Here is a 20,856-nt window from a genome sequence, read left to right on the forward strand (position 1 = left end):
TGTCCCCAGCACGTGTAATAGCCGAGGGTGTGTGGCTCTGAGTGATTCTCCCAGACGATTCCTTTGGGCAGAGAATCCAGGAAAGTCTTGCAGCCCAGAGGCCCGAGGAGGGCCCTGAAATCTGAGCTTCTGAGAAAACTGCAGGACAGGGTTGCCACAGCCCCCACCACAGTGTCTGCCCTCTGCCTCTGCAGGCCCATGGGGGCTTCTGGCACCAACATTCTGTCATTTCTGGGCTCTGGACTTTCCCCACCGCCCCCTCTTGCCAAGGGCTCCCATCTGATACACATTTCCAGAAGATCCAGCTCAACCAAAAAAATAATGGTAATAAAAAAGCCACATGAGGGGTTGTGCTGGAGGCATGTGGGTTAACAGGCCACCCCGTGCATAGTTGAGGAGGGTGTGAATCATGCTGACCTTCCTGAAACACAACTCAGCAGGTTGCCCACATCACCAGTGGGCATATCCTCTGATACAGTAATTCCACTCCTAGGAGCTTATCCCGGGGTGCCCTCCTATAGATATAGGCAGCGCCATGGACCAGGTTGTTCTCTGTTTTGCAAAAGCAAAACATTAGAAATGGCTAAATATCCATCCTCAGGGACCCAGTTAACTATATGATAATAGCGTGGTGCAGTGGTAAAAAGCATCTGCCTGCCAGTGCCGGAGCCAGAGGAGACACGGGCTTGACTTCTGGGTCGGGAAGATCCCCTGGAGGAGGGCATGGCAACCCACCCCAGTATTCTTACCTGGAAAATCCCATGGACAGGGGAGCCTGTTGCGCTACAGTCCGTGGGGTCGCAAAGAGTCGGGCACGACTGAGCGACTGAGTACACAGTAGCTCCCTACAGGACAGTACTATGCAGTTGGGTCAAAAGCACGAGGAAGCTGTTTTTGTACAGGGAGCCAATGGCTGTAAAAGGGACAAAAACAAACGTTGACAGGATGTGGAGAAGCTGGAGGCTGCTTGTGTGTCGCTGGTGGGGATGGAAAATAGTGCAGCTGCTTTGGAAAATAGCCTGGCAGGTTTTTAAAAAGTTGAGCATACATCTAACACACGACCTAGTAATTCCACTCCTAGGTATATACCCACAAGGAGTTGGAAGCGCACATTCACACAAGAACCTGTATGCAAATATCCATCGCAGCATCGTTTATACTTGCCAAAAGCTGAAGAAACTTAAAGTCCATCAACTGAGGAAGGGATTAATGGTGTGGGATCAACCCACGTGCTGGAGCACCACTTGGTAAGAGAAGCAGTGAAGCGCTGAGCACGCCACAACATGCTGCTGCTTTGCTGTTTAGTCACTAAGTCGTGTCTGACTTTTCGACCCCACGGACGACAGCTTCCCTGTCCTTCACTCTCTTCCGGAGCTTGCTCAAACTCATGTCCATTGAGTCAGTGACTCCATCCAACCACCTCATCCTCTGCCATCTCCTTCTCCTCATGCCCTCCCCTTCTCCTCGTGCCCTCAATTTTTCCCAGTGTCAGGGTCTTTTCCAGAAGTCAGCTCTTCACATCAGGTGGCCACAGTACTGGAGCTTCAGCTTCAGCATCAGCCTTTCCAGTGAATATTCAGGGTTGAGTTCCTTTAGGGTGGACTGGTTCTCCTTTAGGGGTGATTGGCTTTCTGTGCTTGGCTTCTGTTGAGCATGATGTTTTGAGGCCACAACATGGGTGAACCTCAAAACACCATGCCCAGAACAGAAGCCAGTCAGAATGTCACACACTGTGTGATTCCATTGACACGAGAGGTCCAGAAGAGGCAGGTCCATAGCAACAGAACTGGCCAGGGGAACTGACTGTGAATGGGTACCAGAGACCTTCCGGGGATGACTGTAATGACTTGGACTGTGGAGATGATTGCATAGCCCCCCAAATCACTAAAAGTCACCAAACTGTCCACTTGGAAAGTATGAATTTCCTGGCATGTTGTATCTCAATGAAGCTGGGTGTTTTTTCTTTTTTTTTTGCTTTTTAAAAAAGGATTTAGCTCCCATCTTGAGAGCGTGGTTTTTTCTGGCTGTGTGACTTGTAGAAACTGACTTTCTCCTTGCCTTCATACTCTTGCCTGCAAAATAGGGATACGAATGGCTCCACTGTGGGAGGGAGGTAAAGGTGGATAGAAAATGCTTCCTTTACAATTCAGTTCAGTTCAGTTGCTCAGTCGTGTCTGACTCTTTGCGACCCCATGGACTGCAGCACGCCAGGCTTCCCTGTCCATCACCAACTCCCAGAGCTTGCTCAAACTCATGTCCATTGAGTTGGTGATGCCATCCAACCATCTCATCCTCTGTCGTCCCCTTCTCCTCCCGCCTTCAATCTTACCCAGCATCAGGGTCTTTTCCAGTGAGTCAGTTCTTCACATCAGGGCTTCCCTTGTGGCTCAGCTGGTAAAGAATCTGCCTGCAGTGCGGGAGACCTGGGTTTGATCCCTGGGTTGGGAAGATCCCCTGAAGAAGGGAAAGGCTACCCACTCCAGTATTCTGGCCTGGAGAATTCCATGGTCCATGGGGTTGCAAAGAGTTGGACACGACTGAGCAACTTTCTCTACACTCCTATACAATAGCCGAGCTCAACTGTTGTGCCTCTTTTAGTAACTGGAACACATGCACTACTGTTTTAACACCTCCCTATTAATCAGTCAAGCAGGCGGTTTCTCTTTGGGTTGACAGGTGGTAGCAAAAACCAGGCAGAAGTCCTAAAGGCTGAGTTGCGTTCAGACAGACAGGGGCCAGCCAATTCCAAGTTAACAGAAATACCTTAACAACCCAGACCTGGACTCAGACCCGGGCGTGTCTGCAGAGGCAGAGGGCTTTGCCAGCTGCTCCTGGCCGGGGTGGGCCCTGTTCCTGAAGCTTTAGGAAGCATCTCTTGGCCACACTGCTTCCACTGAGGGGACCTGGGGACACCCAGCTCCCCCACCCCCAGCTCGATCCCTGCAGAACTTTCAGTAACATGTGCTCTTCCTTCTTTTTCAGCTTGAGGACCCTTAGAGACGGAAAGGCCTTCCGCATCTTTGCCGTGAGGCAGTGAACTTGCAGGGCTGGGGAGAAGGGCACGTCCTCAAGACGGCTTTAGGGATTCTCTTTTTATTTTTATTTTGTCATTGCGGGGGGTGGGGTGGGCTGGGGATGTGGGGAGTCAGGAAGCTTCCTTTGATTGGCGTCCAGTGTCCCGTCTGCCGTGCCTTGGGCTCAGCTCCTCGCATCGGGAAGAGAGAGCATCCCAGGGGTCCTGAGCAGACAGCTGGTGATCATCCTGCTGAGGCCCAGGGGTCTCCTTGCGGAGGTGTCTTTCTATGGATGGAGAGAAGATTCCTACCAGAGGAGAGAATGAAGAATTTGGAGCTGACACCGCGAGGCACTGGGGCCATGGAAAGAGGCGCACGGAGAACACTTGGGGGCGGGGGAGTTTCAGGGATGGAGTAGAGGTAGCTATTTAAAACATTCAGAAACACAGTCTGTCCCTACCAATGGTGAAAATGGGATTAATGTTTGCTGGTCAGACAAACGGGCTGGTCTGGGGGACTCTGCCCTGGCGCCTGTCCTGCTCCCGTCCTGCTGCATGCGGGCTGGTTCTACACACAGCAGTGCTGGTTGACTTCGAGTTCAGCCCTAATTCCAGAGATGTGTCTTGTCTTGGTCCTTTCCTACGTCCATGTGGCCTGTCTGTCTGCTGCCTCGACCTTTGGTCTCATTGAGGACTAATGAACCAGGACCCTGCCTTGCTCCCCTCCTCGCTGCGGCTCACACCCCGCCCAGACGAGTTTTTGTGTCTCCCACCAGGGTCTTTGCTTAGCAAGTGATTCTGTATGAAGCCCACCTTTTCATTTCAACCCCTCATTCTCTGTGGGTCCCACCAAGATGTCTAAAAACAGCCAAAGAAGGGCTGTTTAGTTGCTGCCTTTAAAAATGGCACTGAAGTGTGCAGATTCCCCGTCCGTCAGATGACCTATTTTTCTGCAGTGGGAGGAATGGCTTCATTCTTTAGTACATTCCTCGCCGAGGTTAGCAGCTCTGGAAGGAGACACAGCCTGTGGTTATGAAACCATCTTGCGGCATAATAACAAGAGATGGTAACACACGCGGGGGATTTCTCTTCCTGTTTTTGTGGAACGGTTCTTGCCAAATGTTCCTGAGGCTCCGAGGAGCATGGTGCTCTCTGGCTCCCATCGCCATATAACTCGACCCGAACCCACAGTGAAATAAAATACTCTTCTGTAAATAGTGTTTCTTTGCAGAAGGTAAAATTCCACCTTCCACCACCAGACTGGCCAATAGATCACTTTCGTGAATGCCAGTTTCAATGTTGATTTCACCCTCAATCAGCATATTTCAAAGGCAAAAGAGCTAGCAAAAAGTTAAAAAGAAAAAATTAAGATAGTCCGGACGAGGAACTCTACCTGGGGAACCAAGCTGGTGCTTCCATCCGTGTATCCCTAATTAGAGCAGAAACAGAAGGTAAATACTATTCCCAGCTAGAGGGAGTTTGTAGAAGGAATGAAACCGTTAACCCTGAAAGAGCTGAAATGAGCAGGACTGGTTTTGCTTTGCACACTGCGGGCTTGTTATAATTCGTAAGTACTGACTGTCCGACTCCAGATGTCAGAGTGGAAGAATCTGGTCCGACTGTCAGATACTCACCTTGTCCCTGCCAAAGATCTGAGTCCTTGGAAACCTCTGGATGCTAGCTAGGTATTACACTGTTGGACTTCTGCTTGTCACTAGGCTTTGGTGGCTGTGACCACGTCCAAACTCTGAGTTTGGGTTTTTAGAATTAATGGCAGTCCAGGGGAATTTCAGTATGTTTGCTTTTAAAGCATTCTGCCTGAGGGAGAGTCTGAAACATCCAATAGGAGTGAACTGTATCATTTAAAAATAAAATTCCTCCTTCCTTCATTAACTGGCCCGAATAATGGACTAAAAACTCCTTGCCCAGAACCAGGTCTTGCTATTTTTTTCACTCTCACAAACATTTTGAAGTTGGAACCATTTATCTTCCAGAAATGAACACAGGGCTTCCAAGTAGAAGCTCTCCTACTAATTAGGGACCCCCTTCCATTTAGTGTGTTTACCAGTGCCTACGGCGCCTTCAGCACCTCAACCATAAGAAGATGATAAATCTGGCCGACAGTGTTACTGGGACCCCCCAAAATATAAAGTTTTGGTTTCCTTCCGGGTTTTCCCATCATGTTCTGATTTTTCATACTGTCTGTAGGCTCACTCAGCCCGCAGCTTACATGTGTGCTTTTTTCTATGAAAAATGATGTATTTTACTACTTCCTATGTACAAAAATTTATTGTAAATTTATGTGTGCTTCGCTTGAACAGGGACCACGTTGCTGTCATTTCAATAAAACTGACTTGATTTCTAAAACGTTTCTGGGACTTATCATTTACGGGCACACCTCAACCGTTTGTGTAATAAAACGTTTAAAAGCTCGTTCCAGGCTGGTTGGAGAAGGAAATGGCACCCCACTCCAGTGTTCTTGCCTGGAGAATCCCAGGGACACGGGAGCCTGGTGGGCTGCAGTCTATGGGGTCCACAGAGTTGGACACGACTGAAGAGACTTAGCAGCAGCAGCAGCAGGCTGGTTGATTTTTTTCATGCCATCCTCCCGGAAACGCGGCGCACCGGCCCGGAGATGCTAATTGTGGAAGGATTTCCATCTCCGATGTGCGTGAAGCGTAAGTCATGTTGGGGCTGCGGACGTAGGGGCGTGAGGACGTGGGAACTATAGACGTGGGGGCGTGAGGATATGGGGGGCGTGACGACTTGGGGGCATGAGGATGTGGGCGCGACGACATGGGGGCGTGAGGACATGGGGGCTGCAGACGTGGGGGTGTGGGGGCCTGCGGACATGGGGGCGTGAGGATATGGGGGCCTGCGGACGTGGGGGCGTGAGGACGTGGGGGCGTGAGGACGTGAGGACGTGGGGGCCTACGGACGTGGGGGCGTGAAGGCCTGTGTGCGTGCGGACATGGGTGTGTGCGTGCTTGTGGGTTCCCGTCGGCCGGGCTCGGCTGTGGCCTGAGGGGCTGCCTCCTGACCAGCTAGTCGCACGGCGTGGTGAGTACGACAGCTTTACCCTCACTCCATCAGCATCTTAGTCCTCTCCGCTGTCCCCGCAGCTCTGGCGGCCGGAAGTCCAAGATGAAGGCTCAGAGGGCCGCTCTCCTCAGGCCTCTCTCCTGGGCCTGCAGGCGCCCCCTTCTCACTGAGTCTTCTCTGCTGGAGCATTCCTGGTGTTTCTTTTTCGTCATACGAGGTCAGATTCTGTAGGATCAGTTCCTACCGCGTAGACTCCCACTTAACCTTAGTTATCTCCAAAAGGGCTTTCTTGGTGGCTCTGTGGTGAAGAATCCGCCTGCGGTGCGGGCAGATGCGGGTTCAGTCCCTGGTTGGGAAGATCCCCTGGAGGAGAAGATGGCAGCCCACTCCAGCATTATTGTCTGGAGGGCTATAGTCCAGTGGGTTCCAAAGAGTCGGAAACGATTGAGCACGCTCATCTTCAGAGGCCCCATCTCCACATACAGATGTATCAGGCGTTAAGGCTTCAGCACATGACTTTGGGGAGGGGGAACCCCAGCTCAGCCCTGAATAGACGTCGTCTTCCCCGGCGTCAGTCCGGTTTTGTCCGGTGGAGTCGTGTGTCTCTGTGTGTTTCGAGCGCCACATCCCCAAACCATTTTGGGGGCTCCTGGCCGACCTTTTTCATCTCCCCATCCACGCTCTGCCTTTGCTTTCACCGGCCATCTATTTGTAAGAAGAGCTTCTCATTCCCATCAATGGTGGGATTAATGGTCCTTTTTTCTTTTTTTGGCAGTGGCAGGCGAAATCTTACTTAAACCTTTGCTTCCTAAGGGAAAGCTGAAGAGTACTAACCGCTGGAACAGGGAGCTGCAGGGAATTCTCAGCTTTCCTTTTTAATAAATGTACTTGTGGCTTTTTAATTTAAGAATTAATTTATTTGTTTGTGGCTGTGCTGGGTCTTCATTGCTGCAGGCAGGCGATCTCTGGTTGCATTGAGCGGGGGCTGCTCTTCATTGTGGTGCCTGGGCTCACATTGCAGTGGCTTTTCTTGGGGAGCACCAGCTGCAGGTCTGTGGGCTTCAGTAGTTGTGGCTCCTGGCCTAGAGCACAGGCTCAGTAGTTGTGGCACACGGGCTCTGTTGCTCTGTGGCAAGTAGGGTCCTAGTTCCAGAACCAGGGTTCAAACCTGTTTCCCCTGCATTGGCAGGTGGATTCTTAACCACTGGACCACCAAGGAAGTTCCCATTTAAGGCTTTTTAAATGTTGATTTAAAAATACTGCGTAAGTAGGTATGCGGGTGGGTCACAGAAATCACAAAGATGAGATGACGACTGATGTTTGGGCAAATGCAGCTTTCTGACCAATGCTTTGTCAAGGCCATGGACATGCCCACCCCCCCCATCCCCGCCCCCAGATCAATGGCAACCTCTGGGCACTGGGAGTGGCCCTTCCAGCCTTTCTTCTACAGAGCCTGCAGCCTTCCTTGGTGCCACACCTCTTCCTCCTGCTTCAGGAAGTTCTTCTGAACCCCCAGGATGCCGCAACCCTGGGTCCCGAAGTTTTTGCCCCCAAATGTCCAACACACAAAAGATGCACTGGCTGGGGAGGCAATGGCAACTTGCAGGGAGCTGGCACTCCCTTCTTGCAGAGTCGGTCTGAGACGCAGCAAAGGTGTGTAGGAGTGGTGTGAGCAGGCTGAATGCCACCATGCTGCTTGGGGACCCCAACAGAGGAGGCTCCGCACAAGGTGACCCAGGGACTGAGCACTGGCCTGAGGGTCCCTGGCCTGCCTCCCACCCCCTTACCAACTGAGGAAGCTTGGACAAGTTGGTGTTTTTTGTTTTTTGTTTTTTTTTCACAGCTGCACTGTGCAGCATGTAGGATCTTAGTTCCCCAGCCAGGGATCACACCCATGCCTTCTGCATTGAAATGGGGGAGGTTTAACCATTGGCTTACCAGAGAAGTCACTTCTGCCTGTTTGGGCCTCTGGCTGCTCATTTAGGAAATGGAATTTCTCACAGTGACCTCACCGCGCCTAAGAGCAGTGATTCCAGGGGAGCTGCGGGCTGAAAGGTGCTCTAGTAATCGTGGCCACTGTGCCGGCTGACATGCTTTGGGGTGGCAGCTAACACGAACCCATGCGGTAGCCCCCGGACTTGTCAGAAAGGCAGATTTTCGGGTCCCAACCCAGATCCTGTGAATCAGAACCTGTCGGAGTTCACAAGCCCTCAGGATGATTCTGGTGCTGGGTCCGTTGGAGAATCATCATTCTGAAAACATCCAGATATCTCACGTGAGAAGTCAGAAGTGATCTGGGGGCAGAGGCTCAGGGATGCCGGGACAGCTGGTCAGCATCATGAGAACCTCCCCCCTCCTCTGTGGGCAGGATGGCAGCCGATCACAGACTGTCCCCACACTGAGTCTGAGATGGGAAGAAGGGACGAGAGGGTGGGTCCTCTTTCCCACAGTATTTTATTGGGGAAGAAAATCCTTCCTGGGATTCCCCAGTGGGCCTGCTTTTGCATTGCTTTCATCACCAGTGGGTCACATGCCCAGTCCGAGGTTTATCTGAGCAACTGTGATGGAACAGGAAGGTTTAGAGAGAAGAGAGGCAGACCGGGGGGGGGGGGGGCCACAAAGGGGTCACGTGGTCTAAGAGCTATGAGCCAGGATGCAGACATGCCTGCATTTGAATCCCATATCAGCTCTTCACCAGCACTGTGACACTGGGCAAGTTGCCGAGCCTCTCTGAGTGTCAGTGGCCTCCTCTGTAAAGGGGCAATAATGACAGCGCTCACGGTTGGATGTGGATTCAGTGAGGTCATACTTGAGACACGCTCAGCCCTTGGTGGGTGCCCACGGCTGCCACATGTATCACTACATTGCTTTGCAGCGTGGAACTAATACCAGTGGGTACATGCCACAGGGAGACAGATTTCTACCAAGTACAATGAGGAAGATTCAGATTGGCAGGACTTCCAAAAGAGAAATGGGCCTTATGAAGAGGGCGTGACGCCTCTTCCCTGGAAGACTATGAAGGGAAGCTGGAAGATCCCTGGACTAGATCGACCTCAGAGCCTTTTCCCTGATTCTGACTCCCAGCAGAGACCTGCCTTCCCTCTTTCCCCTGCCCTGCCCCGAGGGCCCTGGGGACCCACGGAAGGGATGACAGGAACTGTGAAATCCTGGCTCCTCAAACCATGGCCACTTCATTCTAAAAAGGAAAAGTAAAAACCCCGCAGCTTGGTGGGTGGTCCTGAAACCATTACATGTTTTATGGGGTTGATTTGTTTGTTTGTCTTACCCATTTTCCTTCCAATTTTTCACACCAAGACCTGTCCTAGACTACCACTGGGACTTTAAAAATCTTTTAGGCCCTTAAAAAAATAAATCTGGTGGCGAAGGCCCAGGTTTCGAAACCCTCATGGTGTTCCTTTGACTCATCCTGGCCAACTAAACCGGTAGCAGCTTTTCTCCAAGGACCAGGAGACAGACCATTAAACCAGTTCTTCTGTCAGTACCTGGCCTGGATCCCACGTGGGCAGAAGGCCGCCCTCTGGGCCCTGCTGCCACCTGAATGGGGATGGGCTGGCCTGTCAGCCAGCAGGCTCCCAGCTCGTGGGCTCTCACCTTCTCGTGGCCGTGGTCCAAGGATATTTCCACTCCATCCCACTGGCACCAGTCCAGACCCACTGCCCTCCCACCCCTGTCTGACCCAGGAAGGCAGCAAAGGAACCCACCTGTGCCAAGTGCTACTACATGCCAGGATTAACTGGGCACCAAGCTTGTGCTGTCTCTAATAAGCACACGTCTCCATCAACAATTTGCTAATTCAATATATGTGTCAAATATAATTCAAATCCTAATTAGATTTTCTTTGTCAAAATGTCAGCTGGGAATGCATTGAGTTGCATGTAACGGAGACCCAGCCACAGTGGCAGGGAGGTCCTGGGGATGCATGCTTGGGGAGTCCTCCAGGTTCCTTCCCACTTGCTGCTCTGCCATCTTCAGAGAGTGGCGTGTGTCCTTGTGGTTAAAAGATGACTCTTCACCCCTATCCCGTAGCAGACCTTCCAGGAGGGAAGAGACACCATGAAGGGCAGAAGCCACATGGCTGTTTGATTCCGCCTCTTTTATTCCAGGTAGTGTATTTTTCAATTCTGGAATTCTGAGGGAAAACCCGAGTCTGTCTCAACCAGAAAAACAATGGAAGCATAGTTTTCCCAGAGGTCTCAGCCCGTGAATTTCCACTGATACCTTCTTGGTCAGACTTGGGTCCCACAGCCACTCCTTGCTGCAAGGAAGTTTGGAGAGATGCATCTTTTTCCACGATGAGATCCAGCTATCAAGTGGGTCCTATGAGGATGAATGGGAGAAGGGACCTTGAGTAGGTCAGGTCCGGCTCACCTGTGAACAGGTGAGAACTGCAGGTGTCACTTCTTAGAACTGCTGTAACAAATGACCATAAATCCAGTAGCTTAAACAGTAGACATTTACAGTTCTGGAGATCAGAAGTCTGAAACTTCTAGAATCTGAAGATTCTAGGGGAGGATCCTTGCTGCCTCTTCCAGCTTCTGGGGGCCCCAGGCATCTCTTGGCTTCTCACCACGTCACTCCAATGTCTGCCCCAGGTCACGTGGCCACCTCAAGATCCTTAACTAATTACCTTTGCAAAGATCCCAATTCAAAGTAAGGTCACATTCTGGGGTTGCAGGGAGACATGAGTTTGGGAGGGATACTATTCAACCCAGTCTAGCAGGTGGACACCAGTCCTGCGGGCTGAGCAATGGTGGCTGCTTGTCCATGTGACAGCTGTCTCCCTGGACGCTTGGGTTTGCCACCATTAGCTCTGGGGTCTTTGTCCCAGCCCCTCTGGAGCTGGTGACTATTGGGGCAGTGTTTTGGGAACTGGGGACTGATGTGGCTTCAGGTTCCAGTCTGTGCTCTGTCTCATTTTCCCTTTTCAACTCCTCATAGTTGGAACCTTTGACATCTTCCCTGTATGATACTTTAGAGGGGGCAGAAGGAGAATCTGGAGCTGGTGAGCCTGGGTTCAAATCACAGCTCTACCACTTAAAATCTGTGAAACCTTGCATGAGGTACTTAACGTCTCTGCCTCAGTTTCCTCATATATGAAATGGGAACAATAATAGCAGCTACTTTGGCTTTTTTAGAAGTTTGTTTTGGGACAGGGGAGCCTGGTGGGCTGCCGTCTGTGGGGTCGCACAGAGTCGGACACGACTGAAGCGACTTAGCAGCAGCAGCAGCAGTTGACTTACAGTGTGTTGATTTCTGCTGTACAGCTAAGTGACCCATATATGGGTCCTTTTTCATATTCTTTCCTATGATGGTTTATCACAGGATGTTGAATATAGTTCCCTATGCTATACAGTAGGGTCTTGCTGTTCATCCATTCTATATATAATAGTTTGCATAGGCTAATCCCAACTCCATCCCTCGCTCACCCTCTCCGCCTTGGGAGCCACAGATCTGCCATGTCTGTGAGTTTGTTCCTGTTTCATAGATAAGTTCCTTTGTATTGTAATTTAGATTCTACATGTGATATTGTCTTTTTCTCTCTGGTTCACTTCACTTAGTTTGATAATCTCTAGGTCCATCCATGTGGCTGCAAATGGCATTGTTTTGCTCTTTTTCATGGCTGAGTAATATTCCATTCTCTGTTTGTACCACATCTTTATCCATGCGTCTGTTTACATTCAGATTGTTTCCATGTCTTGGCTATTGTGAATAGAGCTACAATAGCAGCTGCTTTGTATAGTTGTTATGGTGTTCAAACAAGTTAATATTTTTCTTAAAAAAAAAAAAAAGCATTTGGAAGCCTGGCACATAAGCGCTGTATACGTGTTAGTTTATATCATCATTTTAACAAATGTGTTTTGCATTCCTCGTTTTTTTTCCCCTCAAAGTTCTGCCCTAAGCCTTCAGGCAGCAGCCCCTGTTTTTCTTAGGGAAGGGAGGCCATAGCAGAAGAGCAGGAACAAAGACGTGAGTTTTTTGTAGCTTTTGACTTACTAGACAGATTTTTGTTTCTTCTTTTTCTTTTGACATTACTTCAGACTTGCAGAAAAGCCACAGAAATGCTCCAGAGGATTCCCCTCTGCCCTTTATTCAGCTTCCCCAGATAGGAACACTTATCATCTCCTTGATCATCTTCTTTCTCTCTCCTCTAAATTATTTAAGATGGAGTTGCAGACATGAAACCCCCTTTATCTCTAAATACCTTAGTGTGTGTTTCCTAAGAACATGGACGTTTTCTTTGAAGGAAGGAGGCATTTTCTTCCATAACCCTGGTGTAATTATCTGAATCAGGGAAATGAACATGGATGCATTCTGTAGTCTAATCTGCAGACCTTATTCAGGTTTTGCTGATTGTCCAGGAATGTCTGTTACAGCAGAAGAAGATCTCAGATCATGAATCACAGTCAGTTTTCTCATCTCGTTAGTTTCCTTGAATCTAGATAAGCTCTTCACTTTATGCTCTTCTTTTATGATGCTGACATTTTAAAAAAGATGACTGACCAAGTGTTTTGTGGAATGTTCCTCACATAAGTTTGTCTTACGTTTTTTCCTTATGAGATTCAGATGACATGTTTTTGGAAGGAATCTCACGGAAGCGATATTGTAAGTGTTAGTGCCTCATACCAGGGGCCACGTGCCTGTTCGCTGTGGGGCTCTCATGTCCATTTTGATATCTTGGTTAAGATGATATCTGCCAGGTTTCTCCACTGAGAAGAGCCTATATTTTTTGGTGGTAAATATTTTAATTATCTTGTAGTGAGATGTTTTGGAACTGTGTAACTATCCTATCCCATAAAACCTCCAGTCCCCAGTTTTGATATCTGGTGATGATTCTTCCCTGAAACAAGCATTTTGTGACGGTTATCAAATGTTACTTCTTCTCATTATGTTGTGCCTTCCGCATTTGTCAGTTGGCAATTTCATCTCAGGAAAACATTTCCCTTCCCCTCCATTCATTCATTTAGTCACACAGTGTATTTTATAAATGTGTATTCCATGTGTATTATGTTACATGCAAACATGGACATGCATTTATTGTTATGGCCTCATCCTTATTTCATGAGGTGGATTACATTTTTTTTCTGTATTTTCATGCTCAAGTCCCAGATTTGAGCAGCAGGAGCCCCTTCCAGCTGGCCCTGTGTCCTTCTGACACAGCCCCATCAATTTTGGCTCAGCCTTCTGGCACATGGTGTTCCTGGCTTGCCTTGTACTTAATTTGCCCTAGTCCTGGAATCAGCTATTTCTCCAAGGAACCCTACTTCCTTTTAGTGGAGATTGTATCTAAATGGACATATTTAGTGGAGAAAATGGGTTGAGGAAAAAAAATGTTCAGATCTCAAAAGCCAAATCTCATGGACCACACAACAGATTTGGGCAGGATCTGGTTCTTCACCCTGCCCAGGCTCTCCACATAACAGGAGAGTGGAAGCCCAAACCCAGCTGCTGACCGTGGTCTAAGAAAGTCCCCGACCCCAGGAGGTGGAGCCCCCTCCTGCTGTTGAAGCTTGGAGACAGTTGCTTTCCCAGAATCCCTTGCAGCTAGGTGCATACCTAGGATGTGTTTGTATGACTTCAGATTGGGAGCCTCTGAAGCAAGGAAGCTGGTGTCTAGAGACTTTTCTCAGGGGAGCTGTAGGGGCTTCAGGGATAGCAGTTAGGGGTGCTAGATTTAGACAAAATAAGAACATTAAACTATTATATGCAGCATACCTTTACTAAAATACTATTGTTTATCTGCAGTTCATAATGGACTGGGTTGCCTGTGTTTCGGAGCCTAACAGGAGCGTCTGGATTCCAGTCCCATCGGGCCGCATGGCAGTCACCCAGCAGGTAGGTCCCACCCCCACCAGGCCTTTCTGTGGGGTGATCTCTAGCTGCAGAATGCTCCCGTCTTTCCCTCCAGCTCTCCTTGAGATTCTGGGGGATCCACAATGTTCTTGTAATGGCCCGTTTTTTGCTTAAATAAGTTCTGAGTGCTGTGAAGGGCCATCTGTGCCTGCCTCTCATTGTGCTGAAGTCAGGTGGGGAAAAAGAGAGGAGACCCCCAGATCAGTTCTGGAAACTGGAGCAGAGAAGGGCCTTGTTCCCCACTTCCTTCCAGAGCTTGCAGAATTCCCCAGCCTGCAGACTGAAGACAGTCACCTATGCGTCCATTCAACGTCTACCATCTACTCGTCTTCCCATCCATTCATCCACCCACCCACCCTCCGTCTGCCATCCACCATCTACTATCTGTCCATCCATCATCTACCATCTGTCTATGCACTGTCTGTCCATCCCTCCATCCATCTGACATTCAGAATTGAACGCCTGCTCTGTGCTAGACACTGTCTGGGTCCTGGAGACACCACCGATGAAGACACAGCAGATACAAATGTGTCTGTTTCCACATGGAGCTTGCCTTCCTGTAGGGAAGGCAGGCCTTAAGTTACACAGGTTGTATGTCAGCTGGTGAGAAGTGCTATCAAGATGAACCTTGAAGGGGGCCGGGAGCACTGAGGCAGGGGCTGTCGGTGTTCTACCCTGAGTGGTTAGGAAGGCGCCTTGAAAAGGGGCGGCGCATCCCAGGTGGAGGCAGCATCGAGCCCCAGGGTGCTGGGGAGTCAGAATGCCTGGTCTGAGGGACCCCACCGAGGCTGAAGGGAGGGAGGGAAGGGGCAGGGACAGGGACAGGGGAGGCCAGAGTCCAGGCCGGTCAGGAACGCCCTGAGGCTGTGGAAAGAGCTGGGATTCAGCTCAGAGAAACTGGGGCTGCGAGTGGGACCTGAGCCAGGAAGGTTTGGGCTCTGATTCCAGTTTTAAAGGCTATTAAATGCCACCTCAAGGAGAAGCAGGGCCTTCTGAATGAACCAATTTAAACTTGAAACGACAGCAAAAACCAGGCTGCTTTTCCCTGAATGACTGATTTTATTCTACCAAGTTCACTAGATGTGGGGCAGGACTTGAGATCGAAAGGTCAAGTTACTTGTAGGAGTGGGTGGCTGGAAAACTCCTCACACCTCACTGGCATCCCCTGTTTATTCCTCACCACAACCCCACAATACCCCATTTACAGATGAGGAAACAGGCCCAGGGTAGCCCAGCATCTTGTCCAGGGATAGTGAGACCATCCAGAGAGGCCCGAGTGGGGTCGGCAAGGACAGTTTTCCTCCCCCACCAGCCTGGTGGCAGGGCAGCCTGGCTGGGAGTGAGCATGCGGGTAGAGTGTCACCGTCCCTGGCTCCCAAGGCTGCTGGGATAACCTGCCCACTTGTGGACGAGGCTGGCAGAGCCACGAGACGTCTGCTCCCAGATGGAAAATTGAAACCACGCTCTTCCGTCACTACAGCCATTTGTCACTGAACTGGGGTGCGTATAAACAGCTTAATTCGAACCATACTGCCACCCCCTCCCCTCCCTCCTTTCCCAAGCCTTCCTCCAGCTCACTTCAGGAAGGTAACCGACACAGCACTGTGTCAAAATGAAGGGCCCCATTTGCTACTCCTTGTTGAGCTGAGCCTGCTAAGATGTTATGTCTTCACAATGTCAAGACTTAAGAATTATTATCAGGCCCACTTGTCAGATGAAGAAATTGAGGCCTGACAAATCGTTTGGCCAAAGTCATGCTGACAAGAGGCAGAACCAGGTTCTGGCCAGACCTTCCCATAGAACCCAGCTGCCCCTCTGTGACCTCGACTGCTGCTTTGGGACACACAGCAGCCAGGTATACACCAGAACCCTGGCCCTAGGCTGGATCCCAGCTCCACTCCACCTGCTGAGTGTAGTTGGCCTTGCAGAACCCTCTCTGAGCTCCAGTGGGAGATCCACCTGCCTTAGAGACTCATCGCACACCTCACAGGCGCCTGTGCTGGTCTTCATCCCCCAACTGCATGAGCATCAGCCTCTAACCATCTCGAAAGTCTGTTTCTCACCCCCACCGCCATCTGTATCATCAGACAAGGGAGTATAACTGAAGAACGTGGAGCCCCCCGGGGTAGAGTCCTGGCGGGGCCTCTTCCAGCTGTGTGACTTTGGGCAACTTCCTTAACCTCTCTGTGCTTCCGTTTCCTTAATTGTACAAGAGGCACAAAAAGTTCCTGTCTCAGAGTGATCATGAGGAGTCAGTGAGATAGTGTATGTAACGTGTTTGAAACAGTTTTTAATAAAGGACTGGACTGTTGAATAAAGGCTGATGGATAATAGCCAAGAAAGCCCTGTAAATGTGTTTGATAACATCACGATAACAAGTGAAAGGTTATAGGAGCAACAAGAACCGATCACACCAGGAACAGGTGGATAAATGAGTGAGTGAATGAATGAATGCGAAACTGACCTGACTAGCTCTGGAGAAGTCCATGCAAGCCTGGCCCCTTTTTCCAGTTCCAGGAGCCCTGGGCTGCAGGTGAAGACGAGCGGTTGTAAACTGAGCCCACACAGATGGAAGGGGGAGGATGTGAGTTCCCTTTAGGGGAAACCTGCAAGCTGGAGCCGCAGGCTGCTTCCTCAGCCCAGAGAAGAGGATTTGTTTCTGTAAGGCCTCCTTCCCCATGTTCACCCCGCCTACCTCCTTCAGTGATTCTGACTAAAATAGGGGAAAAGTGAAGGGGGATAGGTCTCTGGAGAGTCCTGGACCCAGGAACTAAAGGCTTCTTAGAGGTGTCTCCGAGATGACCTTGAGAGTGAGCTGTGGGTTAGACAGGAGTAATGAGGTGCACTAGAGCACACAAAGCACATTAGTACTGTGAGACCCCAGCAGCACAGGCCAGCCTTGGTCTATTGCTCTCCTCTTTATCAGGCCTTGTGAGTATTCCGTTTTTTACGAATTGCTGATTTGCGGTGACCCTGCAGCTGTGTGCTGTCCTTAGTTGCTCAGTCGTGTCTGACTTTTTGTGACCCCATGGACTGTAGCCTGCCAGGCTCCTCTGTCCATGGGATTCTCCAGGCAAGAATACTGGAGTGAGTTGCCATGCCATTCTCCAGGGGATCGTCCCAACCCAGCGATCGAACCCAGGTCTCCCACATTGCAGGCGGATTCTTTACCATCTGAGCTACCCGGGAAGCCCAGGAATACTGGTGTGTGTAGTATTTCCAACTTTTTCATTATTGTTATATTTGTTATGGTTATCAGTGGTCTTAGATGTGACTATTGTAATTGTTTTGGGCACCACGAACCACACCCATACTAGAAGGCAGATTTAATTCATAAATGTCGTGTGTATTCTGACTGCTCCATGACCAGGTGTTCTCCCGTCTCTCCCTCGCCTTGGGCCTCCCTGTTCCTGAGACACAATATTGAAATTAGGCCAGTTAATAACCCTGAAGTGATCTCTCGGTGTTCAAGTGGAAGGAGGAGTCAAACGTCTTTCACTTTAAATCAAAAGCTGGAAACAAGCTTAGTGAAAGCCAAGGCAGGCCAAACGCTAGTCTTCTCACACCAAACAGTTAGCCAAGTTGTGAATGCAAAGGGAAAGTTCCTGAAGGAAATTAAATGGCTGCTCCAGTGAACACATGGATGATAAGAAAGTGAAACAGCCTTGCTGCTGATACGGAGAAAGTTTGAGCAGTCTGAATAGAAGATCAGACCAGCCACGTTCCTTGAAGCCAAAGCCTAATGCAGAGCAAGACCCCTACTCTCTCCAGTTCTGCGAAGGCTGGGAGGTAAGGAAGCTGCAGAAGTGGTTCGTGAAGTTGAAGGAAAGAAGGCATCTCTATAACATAACAGTGCCTGGTGAAGCAGTGCACTGCGCAAAAGCGCTAGCTCGGTTCACGCGTGACGGCCCTGCAGTGAATAGCAGATGTCAGTGCAGACGATGAAACAGCCATTAAGAACATTCATGATTCTTGAGAAAGAGGTTCAAGTATCAAAATAAACAGCCCTCATGGACACCTTTGAGGGGTTCAAAATACAGTGGAGGAGTTAGCTGCAGATGTGGTGGGAACAGCAAGAGAACTAGCAGTGGGGCCTGAAGATGTGGCTGAATTGCTGCAACTTCATGATCAAACGTCAGTGCAAGAGGAGCTTCTCCTTATGGATCGGCATGGAAGTGGTTTCATGAGATGGACTCCACTCCCGTGAAGGTGTTGTTAAGACTGCTGAAATGACAACAAGGGATTTAGACTATGACCTCAACTTAGTTGATAAAACGGGTTTGAGAGGACTGACTCCAGTTTTGAAAGAAGTTCTGTTTTGGGCCACATGCTATCTGGCAGCACTGCGTGCTCCAGAGAAACTGTTCACCAAAGTCAGTCATTACAGCCAACCTCACTGGGGTCTCATATTAAGAAATTGCTGCAGCCACCACCCCTGTCAGTCAGCAGATGAGTGCTGAGGCAAGATCCTCCACCAGCAAAAAGAGGATGACTCTCTGAAGGCCCAGGTGATGATTAGAATGTTAAAACAATGAAATATGTTTACATTAAGGCACGTACATTGTGTTTTCAGACATAATGTTACTGTGTGCTTAACAGACTGCAGCGTAGTGGAGATACACCTTTCATAAGCGGCAGGAAACCAAAGCATTGTATGATTTGCTGCAATGTTTGCTTTACTGCAGTGCTCTGGGGTCAAGACAGCAACATCTTGGAGGTTCGCCTGTATTATATTCTGGTAAGATGTTAAATTTCCTGATTTTGATCATTTTATTGTATTTAGGTGATAGAAAGTCATGTTCTTGGGAAATACACGCCAGAGTGTTAGGGAGAAAGGGGGCCAATGTCTGCAACTTACATATATATGGTATTTACATGAACACACATAGAGAGAGAGAGAATAGGGTGAAATGTCAGTGATGGTGAATTTGGGTGAAGGGTACACAGGAATCCCTTATATTCTTGCAGCCTATCTGTTGAATTTATACGAAAATAAAAAGTTGCAGAAAATAATGACTAAAAAATGAGTAAGCAGCCCCAAACCTGTGGTGTCACGCTATATCCCAGCACTGCTCTTTCAGGTTCTCGACTTCCTCCAACCCTGGAACACGCTCATGCCCGCTTGGTCCCCCCCGGGCACTAGAGACTGTCGTGCTCAAGTGGGTGGCCCATTGCTCGGATGGTTTGGTTGTCCTTACCTCCTCCTCCTCCTATCTCGAGAGATGCCGGAAGCATCCACTCACTACATGCTGGGCTCTGGCGCTGACCCTGGTGGTCCCTGCCCCCACCCTCAGGGAAGCAACAGACACAGGACAGGAATTACAAGGGGAGGAGGATGGGAGGAGAGGGGCTCAGGGACCCAGTAGTCTGGAGCTGAGTGGGAGCAGGAAGGGTTCTAGGTGGAGATAGTTTACACCAAGATCCAAAGGAAAAGGAAAAAAGCTAGGAGAGGAGAAGGGGCAAAAATGCTTCCCAGCAAGTCTGTGAGTTAGGTGCCCTGAGCCCATTTTACAGGTGGGAAAACTGAGGCTCCAGGTGTATAATTAACTTGCCCACAAAAGGTGCCATGGCTAGGACATGATGGCCCTGGGATCCTCACTGCCCCACCTTCCTATAAGTGAGAAGGGTGACATCTAAGGGAATTGGAGACAGCTCTAGGAGGGGGGACATCTGGGGTAGGGGGTGCCTCTTTCATCCCCAAGAGGCCAGGATGCAGATAACCAGCAGGATTTTCAGGCACCACTGTCTCCAGTCTCCACTTATTGCGGAGCTATTTCCCCAGAATTCCATAGTCTTAAGAGCCAGGTTCCTCCTCTGATAGTGAAATTAGAGAGATCACTCCAAGGGGAAAATCGGGCCACTCAACCTGCCCTCTCAACTTCTCAGCCTTCTACCTGCCAGAGCTGCCGGGATGTCTGGGGAGCGGGAGAGCAACGCAGACCAGATGCCCAGGTAAGGAACCGGCTGCCCAGCCCTGACGCTTGGAAGCCTGGCGTCTCGCGTCTGGGCCTCCGTCTTGTCCCTAACGCACAGACACCAGTGGCGCTGCAGCCTTGGCTCCGGGCTGGGCGGCTTTATAAGGGCGGTGGCGGTGCTGATCAGAATGGCGGTCGTTTGAGACTGAAACACCTCATTTTCTCCCTCTGGCCCAGATGCCGAGGAATGAGGTCCAGTCTCCCTCTCTGGCCGACTCCACTCCTTCCAGACTGTGTGGTGGTTTTTCCCCTCGTTGCTTTGCCAAAAGTGAGTCACAAACCTCACCACCTGCCCTTTGGAAGAAAATCATTATTTTAACCAAGAAGACAGGGATGGCAAACCTGAGGAAACAGTGGGAAACTCCTAAGATGTCAGCAGGGATAGGTCTCAGACTCCACATTCACCCCACGGTGGCCTCTGTGTGTGTCTGCTGCAGGGCTTCAGGGACCTAACCCCAAAGTACAGTTGGGGAGAGGGATTTAAGAGGCTGGCACCTGGAAAGATTCCAGCAGCTTCTGTGTTTAGGCTGGACCTGTGGCCTCAGCTCACCTGGGCAGCTGCCTTTCAAAATGGCCCCAGGAGGCTCCGTCACTGATAATGGTCCTCAGTGATTAGCATGGTCAAAGGACCCCTGCATCTCCTGACTCCAGGAGAGGGGACATCCCTCCTTCCATGCCCAGGAGGCAAGGATGCAGATAACTAACAGGATTTTCAGGGACTGGTCTCCAGCCCCTGAGACAGACTTGAGTTATTTTTGCTGGGCTATTTCCCTAGAAATTCTGTAGACTGAGAACCAGGTCTCTCCCCTGAATAATGACATGTGGTCGTGGCATCCTCAGCATTTAAGATGGCCATGCCAAAGTTTTGTGGCCATACAGAGATGTGCTACACTGGGTGATCACACACCCTAAAACATGATGTGAGTGATAAGGCTGCTCCAGTACTGTGCTTAT

General features: G+C 49.9%; 1 protein-coding gene across 1 annotated transcript in view; it reads left to right on the forward strand.

Moving 5' to 3' along the window:
• Window positions 1–5,380, forward strand: part of CRISPLD2 (cysteine rich secretory protein LCCL domain containing 2) — a 70,134-nt gene extending 64,754 nt beyond the window's left edge. The window contains exon 15 of the mRNA XM_069549659.1: window positions 2,983–5,380. Within this exon, the coding sequence (XP_069405760.1) occupies window positions 2,983–3,037 (55 nt within the window). The 3' untranslated portion in view covers window positions 3,038–5,380. The remainder of the gene's footprint in view (window positions 1–2,982) is intronic.
• Window positions 5,381–20,856: the final 15,476 nt, after the last annotated feature.

This window comes from Ovis canadensis, chromosome 14 (genome assembly GCF_042477335.2).
Source record: "Ovis canadensis isolate MfBH-ARS-UI-01 breed Bighorn chromosome 14, ARS-UI_OviCan_v2, whole genome shotgun sequence".
Taxonomy (NCBI): Eukaryota; Metazoa; Chordata; class Mammalia; order Artiodactyla; family Bovidae; genus Ovis; species Ovis canadensis.